The sequence below is a fragment of the Anas platyrhynchos genome, chromosome 2 (genome assembly GCF_047663525.1).
Source record: "Anas platyrhynchos isolate ZD024472 breed Pekin duck chromosome 2, IASCAAS_PekinDuck_T2T, whole genome shotgun sequence".
NCBI lineage: Eukaryota > Metazoa > Chordata > Aves > Anseriformes > Anatidae > Anas > Anas platyrhynchos.
In genome coordinates, this window is record NC_092588.1 from 73,889,021 (window position 1) to 73,908,078 (window position 19,058).

At 43.5% G+C, this 19,058-nt stretch overlaps 1 protein-coding gene and 1 long non-coding RNA gene across 6 annotated transcripts in view; both read left to right on the forward strand.

The window, feature by feature from the left end:
- The first annotated feature begins 621 nt into the window (after positions 1 to 621).
- On the forward strand, positions 622 to 3,674 carry LOC113842783 (uncharacterized). Of its 2 annotated transcripts, none has more exons than XR_011807703.1 (3): positions 622 to 915; positions 1,280 to 1,585; positions 3,384 to 3,674. It is a non-coding gene; the product is annotated as an uncharacterized lncRNA (long non-coding RNA). The 2 variants fall into 2 exon arrangements; XR_011807702.1 differs by lacking the exon at positions 3,384 to 3,674 and adding an exon at positions 2,705 to 3,249.
- Positions 3,675 to 5,015: 1,341 nt separating this feature from the next.
- The window catches only part of TENT4A (terminal nucleotidyltransferase 4A), a 59,839-nt gene continuing 45,796 nt past the window's right edge, over positions 5,016 to 19,058 (forward strand). For 2 of the 4 annotated variants that reach the window (XM_072034949.1, XM_072034951.1), the window contains exon 1: positions 5,017 to 6,184. In XM_072034949.1, coding sequence (XP_071891050.1) covers positions 5,268 to 6,184 — 917 coding nt within the window. In that variant the 5' untranslated portion in view covers positions 5,017 to 5,267. Of the gene's footprint in view, positions 6,185 to 19,058 lie in introns of all 4 variants that reach the window. The other 2 variants (XM_072034950.1, XM_038174684.2) reach the window with 2 other exon arrangements.

A 19,058-nucleotide genomic window follows, 5' to 3' on the forward strand; every position in this document is an offset into this window, starting at 1 on the left:
TAATTTCCATGTCTAAATAAGGCTTTGAATAAAGGAAGGTGTCCTCTAGACAAGGAAGAGAGATGAAATAGAGCATAAGAACAATTTACAAAGTTGCATAGACCATCCTTAAAGCAGAACAGTTAAATATTTTTGTCATAAAAAAGTGTAAAAAAATAACAGTGTTAAGAATATAATTGCTGTGTAATAAACCAAGACAAATCTTCATAATAAAGCAACCTTTTGAAAGTAATCCCCATTAAAGCCCCAAACATATTAAGGGAAATATAATGTGGGTATATCAGTTACACATTTATCTCACTTCTGCTGTAGTACTGCAAATCCATACGATGTACACATGACAAAAGCTCTCCAAGGCAGAGAGCTCCAGCATTGACACACATTCAGCATTAAACACTGGTGGTGGGGCAAGAATCACACCTGGCTGTCCATGCAACCCCTCTCTCTCAAATTGCCACCCTGACTGCAAGTGTAATTGAGTGACTTGTGAACTGCCTCCCACGCTTTCTCCGTTCACCACCCAGCTATTTTATATAGGCAGCTAGAAGAGGCTTTCAATGCGTACAAACATGCCTGGCTAGGAGCTGCAGCTGTTCAGCAGTTGATTTATCATCTGTTCAGCTTCTCTGACACAGGGATGGCATCCTTTGTAAGACTGGGGGAAGATGGAGTGGGAAGAAGAGCTGGCTCGTGGCTGACAGCTGTTTCAGCCTCTGCAGTTGAATTCGCTGCTGAATATGCCTCAACACCCCATACTTGGCGGAAGCTCAGCCTTCATCAGAAATGGACACTGAGCCAAGGGAAGGAGGACTGAGCAAAGTGGAAGATTTAAGGAGGAAAAGATGACACGATTTTAGCCTGTTCAACGTTCCAGACCTTGTCTAATGGGAAACAGAAAAGGACATTTTGAAAAAGGTAAAAGCCTGGGTTTCTGGAGGACTGATTGCAAGAATGCCCCAAGCCATGCCGTGTAAGAACCAGAAACTCCAGTTCTGCCTTTATATTCACCTCCCCAGTTTGATCCTCTCAGCTTGAGAGATGAAAACTGTATTGCCCCTCTCATGTCCAGGAATGTATTTACTGAAAAAATAAAAGTGTCAGGAGCGCAGTTAATGAAACTATCTCCCGTTTACCTTCTCCCCTGTCTCCTGGTGACGAGCGCACTCTGAGGGTCAAGGGTTAGAGATGCACCTCCTTGGCTAGACAACCTTTCTCTAGTGCTTCCATCCAGCTACAAAAAATAGTTTGCTCTTTTCTTTACTATCTCTGTCTTCGGTAGATACAGGTCTGATCAGATATACTGCTGAGCCTGTCCCTTTGTCTTCTCCATGTATTCTGTGGACTGCAAAGACTATGGAAGAGGAGCAGAGCCGGTGAGTGTGAAGGAGGCGATGCGTCAGAGGCTTGCAGAGACTGCGGATGGCCAGAATGAAGGTCATACGGGACAACATCCTGGAGTGGTGCTGGAGAGCGTGAACTGCCGGAGAACCTGTCGGTCACCTCTCAACCGCTGCATTGCCCTGAGAGAATCACACCTGTGGCAACTGCCAACTTCAGAGAAGGGAATTAAGGTTGCATCATAAGGGTATGTTGCATTTTCATCTCATCATTTCCAGGGGTGTAAACTGAGCCATGTTAAAGGTATGAGACATTACCTATTTATCTCTGTATTAATGAGTTCAGAGTGTTTGTTTAAAAACAGATTAATAGCGAGCATTGGGCAACACTGTCTTGCATATTCCATTTAGGTAGCCAACTCAGCTGCCATTATTTACTAAATCATATGAACTATTCACAGAATTGGAATTGTGGTCATCAGGACATCAAGGTCATCAACCACAAGGTTACCAAAGACTCCAGCACTGTCACTGTTGCCAAATCAAAGATGTATTTGGCTGAAGTTGAAACCAAAATACAAGCTTCATCCAGAAGGGAGCTGTGTGGTTGTGTTTCCTGTGAAAAACAGCTAGATTGAAACACTTTATAACAGATTAATTAAATGGCCTCAGAAGTAGTGAAACCATAGTTTTAGTCATTAGTTGTATCACTTTGACTACTGCCTTCAAATTCTACCTTAAAGAAACAGAAGTCACTGAAAAGAGCAGATATGGGAGCATTGTGGTACTGGCATGAAGACAGGCAGCGCTGGTGTGAGGCATTTTAATATGACATTAATAGTATGAATCAAGCATGTGAGTTTCCCCACAGCAGGCAAGGGATTCGGCCTCCTCAGATTAGGATCATAATTTCATTCTCATTATCCAGGTCCTTACAAGTTCACCAGTGGGAAGGAAGATCTTTCAAAAAAAAAAAAAAAAAAGCACATTTTTCTGACAATCAAAACTACATTTGACTTTCATACTTTCTGGGAGTCTTACCTTCAGTGTATATTTTCATTCAGTAAAAGACAACTGAATTAAAATCAATCAGGCTTTTTATAAAAATCAGTCCTTGCAAAGGAAATTCTCACCACCTTTACAGGGAATGTCTCATTTTAAGGAGACAAGATGTGAAACATGCTTTCCTTGATTACCTGTTTTACATATAGTCTTGGAAATCTTTTTGATCCAACCACTAAACTAGTATGTGTTTTTTTCCTGTCACTTCCTTCCCTCCTTTTCTTTCCTATTCCATGGACTTCCAGGTATTTTGTAAGTCGACAGATTTCTTAAATTCTTTTAGAGTGACACTGTTTCTTCCACAGGTCCAGGTCCAAAAGAGGACCTTGAACTGCAATATCTAGCAAAGGATTCATGAACAAGTTATCTTCCAAGCTCTGATTTTGACGGAATCTCTCTAAACAGAATTTTAACACGAACAATTACTTTGACTGAAGAGTGTTAAATTATTAAAGAAAAATCGTATGCTAATATGAAGTAGTAAATGTATTTTAGGCCATAATATCATGAGAAGATTGTTTTCCAGAGTGCAACTGCCTTGTATATTTAGATATTAACAATATAGTTATATTCATTAAACACCTCGATCAATTGCTTCCACTTATATTTGTCTCCAAAATCATGTCCCAGTGTCCCCAAATGGGAAAAGAATGAGACATCTCTCCCTTTTCTGATCAGAAGGAACACAGAAAGCAAGACATTAATTTCTTCCTACTGCCGTAATAACAGGTTACTGTGTTTATGTGAGAGCTTGGTCTGTTATATGCAAGATTATGTTATGGATGCAAGATAACTTTAAACAACTGAATCAAAAATTCAGATTTCTTAATGGAGAGTCTAGAAACAGAGGAAAGTAAGAGCTGATGAGCAGGTAAAAGATGATAATTTTCCTTGTCCTTGTGACATGAGAAGCAATTGGCTACTGTTGTTTCATATTACACACTTACAAAAGAAAGCATGTAAATGTCTCCTCCTTTTCTGCAGAGATATTTCACTGACCTGCTGCAACCTTCAATCATCATGAGATGTATCAGTGGACTGGCGCGTTAATAAACCACAGCTTACAGATTTATCAGAGGAGACTTCTTTCTTCTTCGTATTCTTAAAATGTTGAGTAGGTCATGAACCTTGAGTAGGTTGTGCCCCAAACTTCTACCCCATGCCCACTATTACACATGGCATTTGCTGGCATAGAAAGAACTGACAAAACACCATTGTACCATCAGAAATTCTGAATAGAGGAACACAGTTAACACCAGTGAGAAGCAAACACTTCTGAGAAGATGGTGGCTACTTCAGGGAACAGCCTGGCCCTTCCAAAACAGTATGGGGAGTGATGAGAGTCCCTGGAATAATGTGTTTCTCCTCAGTCAAAAGCTGCTTTTGAGTTATTGCTTCTTCAAGCCAGCCAGGTCTCTACCAGCCTTCCCTCAAAATGAAGGTGGAGATAATTTTAGCAAGGTGAGAAATCAGGTGCTGTGTTTTTAAGGGTATTAGCAGGGCAGGGAAGAAAATAAATAAAATAAAATAAAATAAAATAAAATAAAATAAAATAAAATAAAATAAAATAAAATAAAATAAAATAAAATAAAATATCAGATCATGAAACAGCAGAGCTTGGAATTGCCTCCATTTGTTGCTTTTTTGTTGTTGTTGCTTGTTTTTAACACTGAACAATATTTCTTCATTAAGATTTTTAACAGGGCAGCTTGAAGTTGTGATCTTTACCTAGTGTGTGACAAGTCAGTAAATGGCTAAAAGGGGTCAAGGTCTGGGCTCTGTGGTGTCCTGGCTCTGGGTATTTCAGAGTGGATCTACAAAGCAAGCACAGGCTGAGGTGTGTGGAGATGTTGCTGATCCCCAGGACCTCTTACTACATCTGGGCCATCTTGGAGGCAAGGATGCAAGGTATATGGGAATATGGGGATAAAAGAGTGTAATTTTGTGGTTGACTTCTCATGTGTGTGTTCTTCATATGTGTGGTTGACACATATGGGAACAGAGGTGACCGCCCTGCTTGTGTGTCTCCAGGTTAAATTAAAGTTATCCAAAACCCTTTGAACTGTACAACCAAGGGCTCCAGCAGCTGAACTCAGTGCTGGCGGTGTGTGTCCCGGGCTGAAGGGCGCTGTGGTTTCACGGGGCGGGCAGCGCGGTGAAGGTGCTTGGTGTGACAGGACCAACGGTCCCTCCCATGGCCGGGCTGCGGTTAGCCCACCGCGAGCTTTTACGTGCGGTGAGTCTGTTACTCCTGACGGCAGCTCTGCTTCTACAGGAAAAGAAGCGAACGTCCTGCTGTCCGACTTCCAAAAAAAACCAAGATAAATAATAAGGAGGCTCCGCGCAGCTCCCCTCAAGGGAACGGACCCGCCTGAGGCACCGCACGTTAAACCCTCCCCTCACAGCGCAGTGCCCCCAGCCCGGGGCAGCGCCGCTCTGCGCATGCGCGGCCGGCTCGGGCTCCCCCCTCCCCTCCCGATCTTTTCCGAACCCTTCCGAAGCCCCCTCCCGGCCGCTCATGCGCAGTGAGGTTGAGGGGGGGGGGGGTAAACGTCCTTTCCCCCCCCCCCCCCCTTTCCCCGGCGGCGCGCACGCGCGGTTGCCGGGGCGGCGGGGCCAAGGGGACGGGCAGGGGGGTGCCGGTTTAAACGGGGCGGCGCATGCGCGCTGCGGCGCCTGGCTCTGCCTCGGGGGCCGCCACATTGGCTCGGCGAGGGGAGCGCTGCGGGCAGCGCCGGGCCCGCCGTGCCCTGCCCGTCCCGGTCCGCGTCCCCGTGCCCGGCCCCATGCCCGTGCCCGCGGCCCGGCTGGAGGCAGCGGCAGCGGGCGCGGCCCGGCGCTGAGCTGCGCTGCGGGCGGAGCGCGTGGATGGATCCCCGCGTGGCCTGGATCCAGCCCGAGCAGAAAGGCCCCGCGAATGCGCTCTGGATGCAGATCTGGGAGACCTCGCAGGGCGTGGGGGGCCGCGGCGGCGCCGGCTTCCCGCACTACCTCTGCCTCAACTCCCCGGCGCTGGACCCAGCCGCCGCCAGCAGCGCCGCCGCCGCCGCCAACACCGCCGCCGCCTCCTCCTCGCCCCCTCCGCCCCGCGGCCACGGCTGCGCCCGGCTCGGGGCGCCCGGCCCCGGCTGCTGCTCCTCGTCCTCGCCGCCTTCGCCCTCGCCGTCGCCGCCGGCCCTGCTGGCCGGGCTGCTGCCCGCAGCCACCGCCGGCCCCGCCGCCGTTGCCCCCCCCCACCCCTCGGCCCCAGCCAACGGTGGCGGTGGTGGCGGGGAGGGAGGGCGGCGGCTGCAGAAGTCGCCGTCGGTGTCGTCGTCGTCGTCGTCGTGCTCGTCGGTGGAGTCCGGCACCGAGAGCCCCGGCTTCTCCTCCTCCTCGGGCTCCTGCGGCGGAGGCGGCGGCTCCTCCTCTTCCTCCTGCGGCCCCCGGGCGGCCGTGGCTCCTCCCGGGCTGCTGGGCAGCGGGGCCGGGCCCGGGGAGTTTTTTAACTTCCACGAGAGCGAGAAAGCGAACAGTGTGAACGGGCACCACCCGCCTCCCCCCCCGCACCTCGCCCGCGGGCCCCACCACCCGCCGCCGGCCTCCCCCCAGCAGCACCAGTACCACCCGGGCCGGAGGAAACGGGAGAATAAAGCCAGCACCTATGGCATGAATTACCTGCTCTCCGGCAGCCGCGGCGTCGCCGCCAACACCTCCCCGCACCAGCAGCGGCAGCCGCCTCAGCCGGCGCTGCAGAGCCCCGGCACGCCCTGGAAGACGAGGAAATACAGCCCGGGCGTGCAGGGGTGAGCAGCCCCCGCGGGGAGGGTGGGCAGCGGTGGCACGGGCTGCTCCCGGGCCGGTTTGTGGGGGCAGGAAACGGGCTCCGTGCTTAAATCGCCTCTGGGTGGCTCCTGGCTGGAGCAGAGGCACAGCGGGTTAGGCCTTGCCTCGGGGGAAGTTGAGAAGTGAAGGTGTCAGGCCACTGTGGAGTGCCTCCCGTAAGGATTCAAGTGTAGAATGGGCAGGAGAAGCTTTTCTGATCTCCTAGGGGTCGATTCAGCTTACAAGGGTGAAGTGGAAGGTGTCAGTCAGTTGACAGGACCTCGAAGGAAGCCTTTGCAGTAGCTTTTAAATGCCTCTGCTCAGGCTGGAACAGATTGGCAGCTCGGGACAGTGTTAAGAGCATCCATTATAGGGGAAATGCCCAGCTCTGGATGAAATAAACGGCAAAAGTCAGTGTGGTCCTATAGCGTTTTTGAAGGAAGCGTGCTGCCTCTAAAGTAGACCCAGCCAGCTGATGTCTAAACTGAAATCTTCCCTTCCTGAAGAGTGAGAACACCTTTTTATAAAGGTTATTCTCTTCCAGGACCATCGCTTTCCTGTATGAATGGATAGCTGGGGAGTTGATTCAGCCTGCTGTGGAAGTATTTAGGAGGGACTGGAGGTTGAAGAAAGCACCTCTGGGGTGCTCTGTGAGACTTGTCTTTCAGCTGTCAAATTTCAGTCAGCAAGGGATAACATTGCTTTCTAATTTTAAGGTTATCCTAGTCACAGAAAAAATGCTAGCTGCACTGATGGACTGTAGAAGGTTTCTGATGTCATTTTGAAAATATTCTCTTGGAACTACTAAAATCCAAAGCTTTTGGATGCAAGTGGGAGTAAAGGCAGTACGTATCTGTGGAAGGAAATAGATAACAGGGTGCACTTCCAGAGCTGGAGAAATTGAGCAATTTGACCGAGGAACAGAGTTTTTCCTTTTTGGGCGGTACTGTCAGGCGTTGGGTGCACTGAAGTTATTTGGAAGTATTAAATACATGTATTTAGAGTTCTGTTTTTGCAAACGGTAGCCTCTCCTGGTGGAGGTCAAGATTTGACTACTCTTTTTATTCCCAAAGTGACGCTGTAAATGAAAATTGCTGGCAGGAAGCTCAGATGTGTGTTTAAAATTCTAATAGCATCTCAAAAACAGTCCAAGTTTCTTTGTTTTATTCCCACAGATACACAGCAGAATGCTTGCTTAACATCTTAATCAGTGTAAGACAAGTCAGTGCCACTGAGGCAGGGCTACAGGCAGACAGGTAACAGTTGCCTGAGGTCACCAAGCAGGGCAGTGGTGAAGCTGGGAATCAAATCCAGATGCTGCAAGTTCTGTTCTCTTGCTGCTATAGGCAGCACCACCTTTGCTACCCACGTACCCTTCTTGTCTTTTGTCTTCTGCCCTTTTGTTTTCTGCTGGCTTTCCCTTAGTGAAGGTTACACCACTTATACTAGGGAAGTTCGTAGAGAATCCACGTACAATGAAGTTGTTTAGCCAAGCTTCATTTGCGCTATTCAGTTGCATAATACAGGTTGCTCTTTAGCTGAGGAGTTGATGCCAAGTTGTTGGCTAAGTATCTTTTGAAAGTGGGAGCTGTTTCCTGATCTTCTGTCCAGAATCCGTGCTATTGGCACTGAGACCTGATGCTAGGACAGGGTCACTAGGGCAGATAACTGCAGCGTATTATCCCATGGTTCTTCGTGGTCTCACTATTAATTTGTCAAATCAATAAGCTTCACAAAACTATGTGGAAGCTTTTCACAGAGCAACAGGGAGCTAGTCCTGGAGGACAGCATGGAAGTTGAGATGACAGGCTTATCTAAGAAACAGTTCTTGCCTTAAACTTTCAGTTCTGCTACTAAGGGTGAATCTTGGACAAACGTGTTTTCTGGAGCAATTTTCTGTTTGGTGTTGAAAATGTTTTCATGAAGTACTCATGATGGAAATAATACAAACATATTGTCACTGATAGAGTGGTTTTAGGTGTCTGGTTTCTGCAGTAATTCCTGGCTACTGTTGGGTTTAATTTCATTTTCCCAAAGCCAGGCTGGTGGAGTGTATGTTCAAATATATATAGTTTGGCTGTTCAAATAATAATGTACTGGGAAGATTGGTGTGGGAACAGATCCTTACAGCAGTTGCTTCTGGATCATTTTTCCTTATTTGTTGCCCAGCATTACTTGCAGTTGTCAGCTCAGCTCTGAAGCTTCACTTCCCTAACTGCGGTGGTCTGTTGGCAGAGTATCTTCTGTGTGCCCAAGTGTTGTGGGAAACTGTCTAGACAAAAAGGAATCCCTACGATCTTCAGTTGCAGGCTGCATTAGGCATAGGTAGGAGGAAAAAGGACTCGATCATAGATGCTGTTATACTCCTTATAGGCATGAATGTTACCTGGTAATGATGTAGAGCGTGGTTTGCTGTGTATATTGTTCTTTGCAGAATGTCATTTAAGTGTTGTAGAGAAAACAATAAGCTCGTGGTGTTCTGTAGCCTCTTTTGGTAAGAGGCAAGGAATGGGTAGGCCCTGCTTGCACTCTTCTAGGATATGCAGTAGGGATTCTGGTGAAATACTTGCGTGCTTTGAGGTAGTTCCGTGCTTTCTTCAGTTTCTCCTTCAGAGCTGGATATGGTCTGTCACAGTGCATGGCATCGCCATTTTTTTCAAAGGGATCATATTCTGAGGCTCAGTGATGGTAAGTATAGTGATTTTTGGCAATGCAGAGTGCTGTAAAAGGCTCTGATTTGCTTTATTTTATGTACAGTATTCCTTTTTCTCTAGAGGACTCATCTATTGCTTTCACCACCTCTTGACAGTAGCATGCCAGTGGTTGTGCTGTAAAGGAAATAGTCTCTCTCATAAAACAAAAGTGTGAGAATAGCCGTGCTTGATTAGATTTCATCCTAAAGCTGTGCTTTAGCTTGCTCTCAGTTGACCTGTATGTCTGTTCCCAGATGTTTGGAAGATGGTGAGGAGAATGAGCTTTTTTTGTTCCACTGCTTCAGTGGAGTGATTAATTTAGCACCAGGGTAAATTCCAAAGTGCCTGGGTTTAGATCAGGAGCGCAGCAGAGAAGGGAAGATGAAATGATTGATTTCAGATGCGAGCAGACAAGCGTCTTGTTATGTGACTGGATTAGCTCAAACTTCTGTGACTTTTCAGAACAACAGGTGATTCCTTGCTAGTCTGAAGTACATCTTAAGTGGCGTTAAATTAGATCTACAGTCTTAGTCGGCTTTCTTTGTACATCAAAGTAATAGCTTCTGTTTCTATAAAGTATGTATTTAAAACATTTGAAACATGTTTTAAATATGTTTCGTATAATATAAATATATCTTAGCATTCAGAGAGCATGAGGGTGCTGAAAGTTTATTTCAGAATGTGAAATCAAGCTATTGTGAACTTCTTAAGCACCCTGCTGCTAAGTTTGCACTGCTCGTGTAAACAGGAATGTGGCAATTTCTCCTAAGATGCTAAGATGTAGCTAATAGCTTGTGAGTAGTATAAAGTCATAGTTGATTTAATTCTTTTTAATATGAATCTAACCAAGTGAATAAAGAATTGACATATTTAACTGTATAAGCCTGTTCTGCTTGAAACTTAATTCAAAATATTCAGATTAATTGTAGACATTGAATAAGATTAGTGCTGCAATACCTGGCATATCTACTTGGTACGCGGCAGTGCTGTGCAGAAACAGCAGGCCTGGCTTGTTGAGGGCCAGCGTGGGTACCAGAAGCCCGATGATGCGTTGAAATGGTGCTCTGCGTGTGGTGATAGCCGTGCATAGCAGCTGGCAGCTTGCAAAACTGCATCCACTTCACCCCCATACCAGTTGTCTTTGTCTCGTTAGAGAGAGACGCAACTGTTCTGTTGGAGCACGCCAGTGCAGACACCTCCACGTGTGATCTGCCTGAAGGAGGATGCAAGCTGGCAGAGGCTCATGCCTAGGAGGAGTTGTTATGAACAGAGTAAGGTTATGAAGATGCTTCCCCTGACCACTTGTTTCCCTTTTCAGCAGCTGAAGGATACTGTCTGCCAAAAGTGATGTCCTGAAATTCATGTCTGTAGCTACTGGGATGTGGTGGTCATATTGTATATCAAACTTACATTAGCTTTTTTCTTCACCTGTGCCGAAGCATTTCTGCCTGTCTTGCTTACTTTGCTTTTATGATCTATTGCTGAACTTGACCAAGAGAAATTCAGCTGGATTTTGTGCTGTGCAGATTGACTGTTGAAGATGCTTTTTCAGGACTTAGCAGAGCTCCAATTGTGTATTTGTCAACTCTTGCCTTTTACTTTGCTGCTGTTAGAGCTGGACGCTGCAAGTTAATGCGTAGGGATGCCATATGGACAGCCTTTCTTGCAAATTTACGTTCTCTTGTATTTTGGCTGAGCTAAAGAAATGTAAACTTTGGAAACTGAAGCTTTTGCTGTCTATGCTGGAGCATCCAGCATTCGTAAGGGCCTTATGGGATTCCCAGATGTGGTATTCTCACTCTTCCTTATACAACTGGAGGTTGGTATGCAGCAGAGCTCAAGGGTAGCTGCTGGATGGATTGCCAAAGCGTGCAGTTGTCTTTTTGCAGACAACTAAGCAAAGTCAGTGAAACTCAAAAGCTTTCCTTGCAGGGTGGATGCCTAGCATCATTAGACCACTGCTTTTGGTAACAGAATGAGAGGAAAATTGCGGCAGCAGTAGACTTGAGGTAGAACATAGTGGAGATACAGATCAGAAGGGATGCTCTGCAGTGGTGTAAAGTAAGGTGGGTTTGCTTAAGAGATGCTTGTGTCTGTGTAAAGGAAAGCAAGATCTGCTTGGAGCAGTTTAATCTTGGTGTCAGCCTCGTGGTGATTTTCCCGGTGGCTAGGTTTTTGGCAGTAGAGGTAACTGGCACCAAGGGTATAAACAGCTGCACTAGGTGAGACCATTGGAGGTCAGTGCCAAATGCTGGGAGAAGAACCTATCAACATGGGCCTGTGGTGGTATTTCCTGGAGAAAGCCCTGATTTCAGTGATACAGGGCTCTTGGACTGACAGGGCTGCAGAGGGTGCATCATGCTTATTGTGGATTTAACTATGAATTTATACCTGCTCAAAATGAATTGAGCTTCTGGGCTGAACAGCATCCCGTGGCATGGTGTTCCTCAGATAAGTTAAGCATTGTGTAAAGAACCATTATTTTTTGTCCTGAGTCTATCACTAGAGGTGTAAATGCTGCCAGCCATGCCTGTATTATCCAGGCAATGTGTGTCTTTTGTATCGGGCTTGATAAAACTTTTCTTTCACTCTATTTAATCGCTTCTGCTGAAGTTGTTCCCTGCCTCTAAATGTTTATCATCTCTGCATGCTTGACGGTTCTGCTCTGTCTCTGGAACTTGAACAAACCAGGCCTGTGTGCAATAGTGTCACCGTATTCCTGCATCCAGGAGCTTTCTACCTTGTTCTGTTTTCCAGCACTGGACTTTCCTGTTCTCTTTGGCTACTGAGTATTGAACAGACTTTTGCAGAGTTCTTACTTCTAGATCTTGATTCTCAGTGTTGAGAGTCAGTGCAGAGCCCCTCGTTGTATCCTTGTAGAGACAGACTAAATATAAAGCACAACCAAGATGATTGTGAGAAGGCTGTATCTCAAATTCTGCCTGATAATTATTCATTGTGCAGTCTTTTACCGTCCACCTGCAGTTCTTCAGCTAGCTTGTTCCTGATAACCTTGCTGCCTCAGTTTTTTCTGCTTTACTATTTGTCCATTTTTCAGATTGCTCAGAGGATGTTGAATAGTACAGGACTCGTTGGGGCTTCACTTGTGACCTTCCTTCAATAGAAAAACTAAGTTTCAGCAGCTTGTTTTCAATTTAGAAACAGTTCTTTCTCTACTAGAAGGTCTTCACTTCCAATTTTATGTCAGCTTACTTCCTTTGTAAGTTTTTGTAAGGATGTGGATTTATCAGATGCTGGAAAGTAGATAATAGGATTTCCTTTGTGGTTCACTGATTCGGGCAAATAATTCCCAGTGGTTTTCTTTGAGACACTGCTTCCATCTGAGAAAGCTGTGTTTACATCTGGACATAGCCGTAACTGTTCATGGGTTGCACTAATTTTTATCTTTGACTAGTTGGACTATAGCGAATGTCAAACCCAATTGTTTTAATTAAAAAAAAAAAGATTGCTTCTTAATGTTCCTGTAATACAAATGCAGAACTGAACGTTACTTTTGGTGAATACCAGATTGCCAGGAATAGATTTTGCTGTGAAGTATTTCCAACTAAGAAGTCAATTTGGGGCAAGTTCTCAGTGTAAAGTAGGGATTAGGGAAACCTCTCTGATGGAGAGAGAGGAAGTTAGCTTGTCTTGCATTGTGGTCATTTAACCTTCTCTGTTCTGATCAATTAATTCATTTAACAGAAGCATTTTTTGGCTCGTGAGCTAATTTATCCTTTCCTAAGCTTAGGTTTGTATCTTGTTATGTTTTTCCTCGTGATCCTTTTTAATATCCTTAATCTTCCAAATCCTCTTTTCCTGCTTTGTACATGACTTTGGGTTTTTGAAGACATCTTCTGATGGAATCCTATGACAAGGTAGCGGAAGATCTTTTTCCCCTAAAATCTGATTAGTGATGCATACTTCTGCTAAGCAGCTGGTGTTATATCTTTGATATTCTCTTAAACTGCCTCTTTTGGTTAAAATTCTTAAATTAAGAAGCTGCTTCTTTTATGTAGCAAACTGCAGCAATACTTAAATCCAAAAAACCTTTTGTTGCCCTGCAGAGAGACTCGATGTGTAAGGTTTGCTGTTGATGTTCAGATAGATGCTTTTTGAATTCAGCTGTGTGCTTGTTGCTCAAGATTAAATTGAGTTGCTTCTCTGAAAATTTGCAGTGGCTACTGTGATGTGATGCATGGCTGCTGCGCAGGCACAGTTTCTGTCACTGATGTTTCTGTCGTTGCAACCTTTCTGACTTGTCTGGGATGTTAATCGCCTGCTATCTTTGGGCATTTGGAAAAGAATAGCATTAAGACAGGAATTTCAGTGTTTAGCGGTTCTATTTATTGGCATAGCGAGCTCACTGATCCAGTTCCAAGGTTTAACATATGGTATCCTCCTTCATTGATGCAACAAAATAATAATGTGATGTTTTCTTGGTGGTGTGGCGAAGACGAGCAGCCTGTCAGGAGCCACGTACAGCTGTTCAGAAGCTTGCATAGCAGATCTGTTTTGTCATGTATCAGCTTGGAGATAATACTAATATATCAGTTTCTTTTCTGGATTTTAGTATAATGCAGCTTTTCTAAGGTCATTAAGAAGCTAATTGGTTGGGTTTCATTGGACTGATAAACTTTGAAAAGCAGATTAGTTTTGATTGGTTTTCTCTTCCAAAGTACAAACAAATTCTCATAAGTCTGGAAACTTGTGGCATAAATTGATTCATTTACAGTGGAAAGGGAATTTAGTTTTATGAGTGCTCCTAAAATGTAAAGTTCAGTTGACCACGAGCTTGATCTGAAATTAGGACTGGATCTGACTTGGGGCAAAGAAAGGTTAGAGATAAGACCACTTGTGGAAAAGGTACAATAAATCTTAGACTGCCCTCTGCACTCAGTGGATGAGAACAAAAGTTCTTTTCTTCTGTTCTCCCTGAAGTTCTCTTAGGCTGAGATTTTACCACTGCTGTCCAGAGTTTGCTGCCTTCCTTACAATTACAGTGACAAAAGTAATTGCTGTCTGAAGTCCTGTGAGACTGGTTTGCAGCAATATCATATGAGTGCAGCGCTGTGTTTTCTGATCTGCAAGCCTAGAATACTGCATAGGGCACAGGGTGCTGTTACCTGAGCACTAGTTGTACACAGAAGTGCAGGTGCCTGGTGGGTGTTGAGTGGGGTAGGAGGAGAAGAACTAGGAGCTGATGGCCTCTTCTGGGTCATGGTTCTAGTTTTGCTACTTCTGTAGTTGTATTCATTTTAAATTATATTGGTAAAAGTCTGCATCTTGGAATATACTATTGCTTCCGTTGTGCATGTTCATTTGTTTCATTCAGCTGTTCCTCAGTTTGTCTGCAACGCTGGTGTTAGCTGTTGAGTGCATTTTGTTGTTGTAGCTTTGAGATTTCACTTATGTTTCCTTGATAATAAAGTTGTGCTTTGTAGTAGTAGGTCAAGGTAAAATATTTCAACAGACTTGAGAAATACACACAATGGCTGCTGGCACTTTACCATTTAAGCTTGAGACAGCCAAGTCTTCAGGCACGTTTCAGAGTTCATACTTCACTGAGAACTTAGCTTATTGTTTGTAACCTTTATTTCAACAAAGCTCTCAAAATGCTGCCTTCCCTGCTCTGTGCTGGTATTAAACTCGTTGTAACTGTATCTATTCTTTAACAGGGATGCTTGGCTAATGTGAAAATTAGCCAAGTTATTAGAAAATACTTTTCTTAATTAGAAAAATATTCATGTAGTAATGAATATATTTTAAGAAATACCAGTTCCATGTAAATGGTGCAGTCATGTTTCTGTCCAAGAATAAATCGGTGAGCTTAGTAGCGCAGACATGATATTGAAGACAAACAGTATGCTTACTGGAGGGAACAAACACTCTGTTGCTTTTCATTCACTTTCTAGTTTGCTGGTGCAGTTTGAGAATTCATGTCAATACACTGAAGGCAGCCCTTGACGTAACAAATGAGCTATGTATAAAATAGTACATGCAGACACAGTAAGTAATGAGTAAAGTAAATGATCTCTCTTAGAAACCTGCCTGTAAAGAAAAACATGACAAAAGATTAAGGACTTATCTCCTTGGTCTTATTTTAACCTGAAGCCCAGAAGTGTATCTCTGCCTTTCCTAAAACAGTAAAAGGGATAATTTTTTGGTAAGCAAAGGTGTTTATCGTGTTGCATAGTTCAGCCTGCAAGCAGCAGATGCTTACTGTGCTTAGCGTAATGGCATCAGTGAACGGTTGGTTCCTCCAGGGTGTTAAAATTAGCAAGATAAATAGTGTTTAAGTGCAAGTAGCCCTTCTTCTGCATCTCTGCATTTCTAATCTCTTCCACCCTCCATTAGCAGTATAGTTACACTTCACCAACAAATCTAATTTCCAATATTTTAATATAGTGAAACTGCCTTTTTAAGAGGTCAATTAAAATGCCCAGCTTTAAGAGAGCAGTATAGCAGGAGTCTTAAACCAAGAAAGTAGGTATGTAATAGGATGCTCTTATAGCCTAAGTTGTTTAAGAAGCTTGTGCTATATGTTAAAGGAAGCTCTATTTAAAAAAAAAAAAAATGAAAAAATTGTTTTTGCTTGCTAGTACCTCCTGTACTACAAATTGAGATTGTTCTTAATGATGAAGATATCGTTGCAGTCTTGACCAAGAAAGTGACAAGTGCTTCTGAAGATCAGAGAGGCTACATGAGCAAAATACTTAACTGGAAAGTATCCATATATTGGCTGGGTGAATGTCATGTTGTAGCCTGTTTTTAGACACCAAATCATTCCTGCAGCTAATATAGAAGTTACTCTGGGATTAGTCCTGAGCAGCATACAGCATCTGGCTGTGTATATCAGAGCTACTTTTTATGTGACTAGCATTCCAGTAATCTCATCTGAGCAAAGAGGCTTAGAAAATATCAACAGTAATAATACTCAGTTTTTTTTTTTTTTCTTTAATATCATTTTTGAGATGTTTCTTTAGAAAGAAGCTAAAAGAAATGCAGCATTTTCAAGTATTTAACCTCCTGGCCATTAAGATCAAGTGTTGTCTTAGGCTGACTCTGACGATAGCATTGATTCTTACCAAAGAGTTTTGATGATGTTTTCTGAGAAATAGAAACCGTTGAAATAAGGAAAGTAGAAAGGGGGGTGAACAAAATAAGTCTGTTAAATCAGTTCTCAAATCTTCTGTTTTGTGAAGTGCATTAAAAACTGGAAACCATATGCATCAAAAGCAAGGAACTTGCTGGAGTGGCCAGGGTTTATACCAGGATTAGAGATGTGAAAGGGCATCAAGGGGAAGTCAGATCATGCTCTAAACCCTAAATGATCTAATTGTATTGCTATTTTCTTATTTTTGCCAGAGGGGGACTTGGAGTTCTCATCTGCACTTTCTTTGACTTTGACTGTGTTGAGGAATTGTCATGTTGAATTTCAGTAAGGAATGTTTAAATCCGGAGGACGATGACTCGTATACAGCCGCGTCTGATGGCATGTGCTGAGGAATTCAAGAGGAACTTCCCCATTAAACCACAGCATCTAGTTTCAACTTGCAAACAGCTCTGATTATCTAACTCCTGTGGTGTTGTCCTGTGCAAACTGAAGCGTTAAGTGCTTTCTTGGCAGGGCAAGAGTGGAGATGTGGAGCTGACTTGTTAAAAACTAGATCAGGGAAGGAAATGTTGAGTTGTTGATAATATGGTTAAGGGTTGCCACGCTTACTGGTCTCAGCAGACTGGGACACTGGGACACTCACTGGGACACTGCAGTGGGAGAGTGTGTGAGTGCTTGCTCTGCCTTCTCCTTTCCTGATACTGAATGGCAACTGCAAACACAGCTTTTTGCAGGATGCCTGGATGTAAGGAGTGGTTGAACCTGGCTGGTATCCTAATGGATTCACTCTTAACCCTTATTAATGTGGTCTTTATGATAACAAAGATCTGTAGGATATGTATATATGTATATATATTTTGAGAAATGTTTTTGAGACTCTTTCTTGAAGGCTTTTTAAAAAGTCATAGGCTTGCTGTGCTTATGGGTTTACCAACTGCTTAGAAGTAACAAAGGGAAAGAGTAAATGATTTACATTGTAATAAAGAAGGGTACTGGTGGAATTACTCAAGATGTGGCTGCACAATATATTCAGAAATACCTGGAGGGAAGAAGTGAATGGGAAAAGGACAGAACACCAAGAGAAACAGAAAGCCAGAGCTGATTGCAGACAGTTGTAATGAGAGTTCATTATTCAGTAGGTTACAAAACTGCAGATACATGTAAAATTAAATGCTAGTAAACATGGAGACAAAAATCTGAAGAAAAATAACTCAGGCTGTACATGCCAAGTGGGTGGGCAATTGGTGGCAATTGTTCAGAAAACATCTCAATGCTCCTTCAAAATGCTTTCTTTTAAAGAGTAGCTATATGCTCTGCTCCTCAAATAGCAATTAGTAGCAGTAGGAATGAACAATAAAAAATAAATAGCAGGTGTGTCATGGGCTAAGTGGTGTAATTACATATTGACTGTGTGCTTCTCTGGCCACCTGCCAAAAGTGTGGTGCAACTGAAAACAAGCTGAAGAAAGTCAGCACTGATCAAACTTTGGACCTGCTCCTGTGTCAGGGGAGAGAAGCAGATGAGGGTGGTTAGCTTGAGGGGGAAGGAAACTGGTGGATAGAGACCGGTGAGTGTCAATACAGAGTCTGCAAAACATTGTTTGGAGATGAGCTGCTAGTAATTATTATTATTATTTTTCCTAGAAAAAGAACATCAAGTAGACTCATTCACAGGCAGGAGTTTAAAATAAAACACTTCCTTACTCTGATGCATATTTAAGTTGTCATAGAATGTCATGAATGACAAAAGCATAAATGGAGTAAAAAGACATGGAAAAATTAGTGGAAGAAAAGTCTTTTGAGATAATACAGATCATGTTTGGTATCCGCCCCAGAAGTATGTCAGAATTACTGTTTGGAAGAATTGCTGCAAGAGACTTGGATAACTGCTTTGTCTTCTCTTGCTTTCACTCTGTATCTGCCTAATGCTGGTTTTTACAGACAGGACAATGGGAAGTCTTTACTTGGGTTTTATTGCTTCATTTCCTTTTTTTTTTTTTTTTTTTTAACCTTTGAGAGGGGGAAAAATTCATGCTTTCTAGAAACAAACTAAGAATAAGGTAGGAGCATGTTGGTTTGTACCTCCTGTCTTGCTCTGAAGTCAATTACCTCCACCCACAAATTGAAAAGTTTGATCTGCCTGCTGTGTAACTACACAGCAGTATGTGTTCAACTGCGGATCGGCAGCTTAAGATAATTGGAAAGGCACATGGTAATTCTAAATATATACTCTCTAAAAGTAGTGTCTTTATGTTTTGCTGCTGAAATCTTTGTGTAGAGAAAGGAATCCAGACACTTAAGAAGTGGGCAGTGCCTTCTGAATATGATCTGTCGAAGGATATCTGATAGGGAAGGAATTCTCTAGTAAAATGTTTTGCAAAACAGTCTCAGGAAAATATAAAAGTAGTTTAGAGTTGTGTTAGACTTACAAAATTTTCATTTTGGAAAGCTAAGTGTATTGACTATATATCAACATCAAGAAGATCTTTGCTAAAATACCACAGCAGCAGTTACTGTCCTGTTTCAAGAAACTGTATTTTTTGTCTGGTGTGGCTTGGTGCTTTTCCATTGTAAACAGGCATTTATGTTCATCTGAAAACTTGAATTCATCTTCATTCACATTGTCAGTGAGTACCCTGTAATATCAGGAAGATGGGAAATGAAAGCACTTAACAGGTATAGAAAGATGCTGTGTGAGAACTCCTCACCCAACGGTGGTATTAACGTATTTTACACTGGAGAAAATGTTACAGTCCTTACTTTGAGTAGTTCAGTTGAAAGGTCATCTCCTGTATGAATAGATGGCTTGTAAAGGACTTGAATTGTTAAGGAAATTCCCATTTGTGCAAGTGTATGTTTCTGTATCAAGGAATAATCAAATGGCCCTCTTAATAGCCCTCTGCAAAAACTCAATGCCAGTGGCCTGTAACTTCACTGTTGAGCATGTAGGAAGGTTAGCAAATGTCTACCAGTGTTTGTGTCCTGTTATTTGACATCTTTAGCAGTTAGGTAATGTGGTGGGAGCTGATGTGTAGGTATTGCTGAG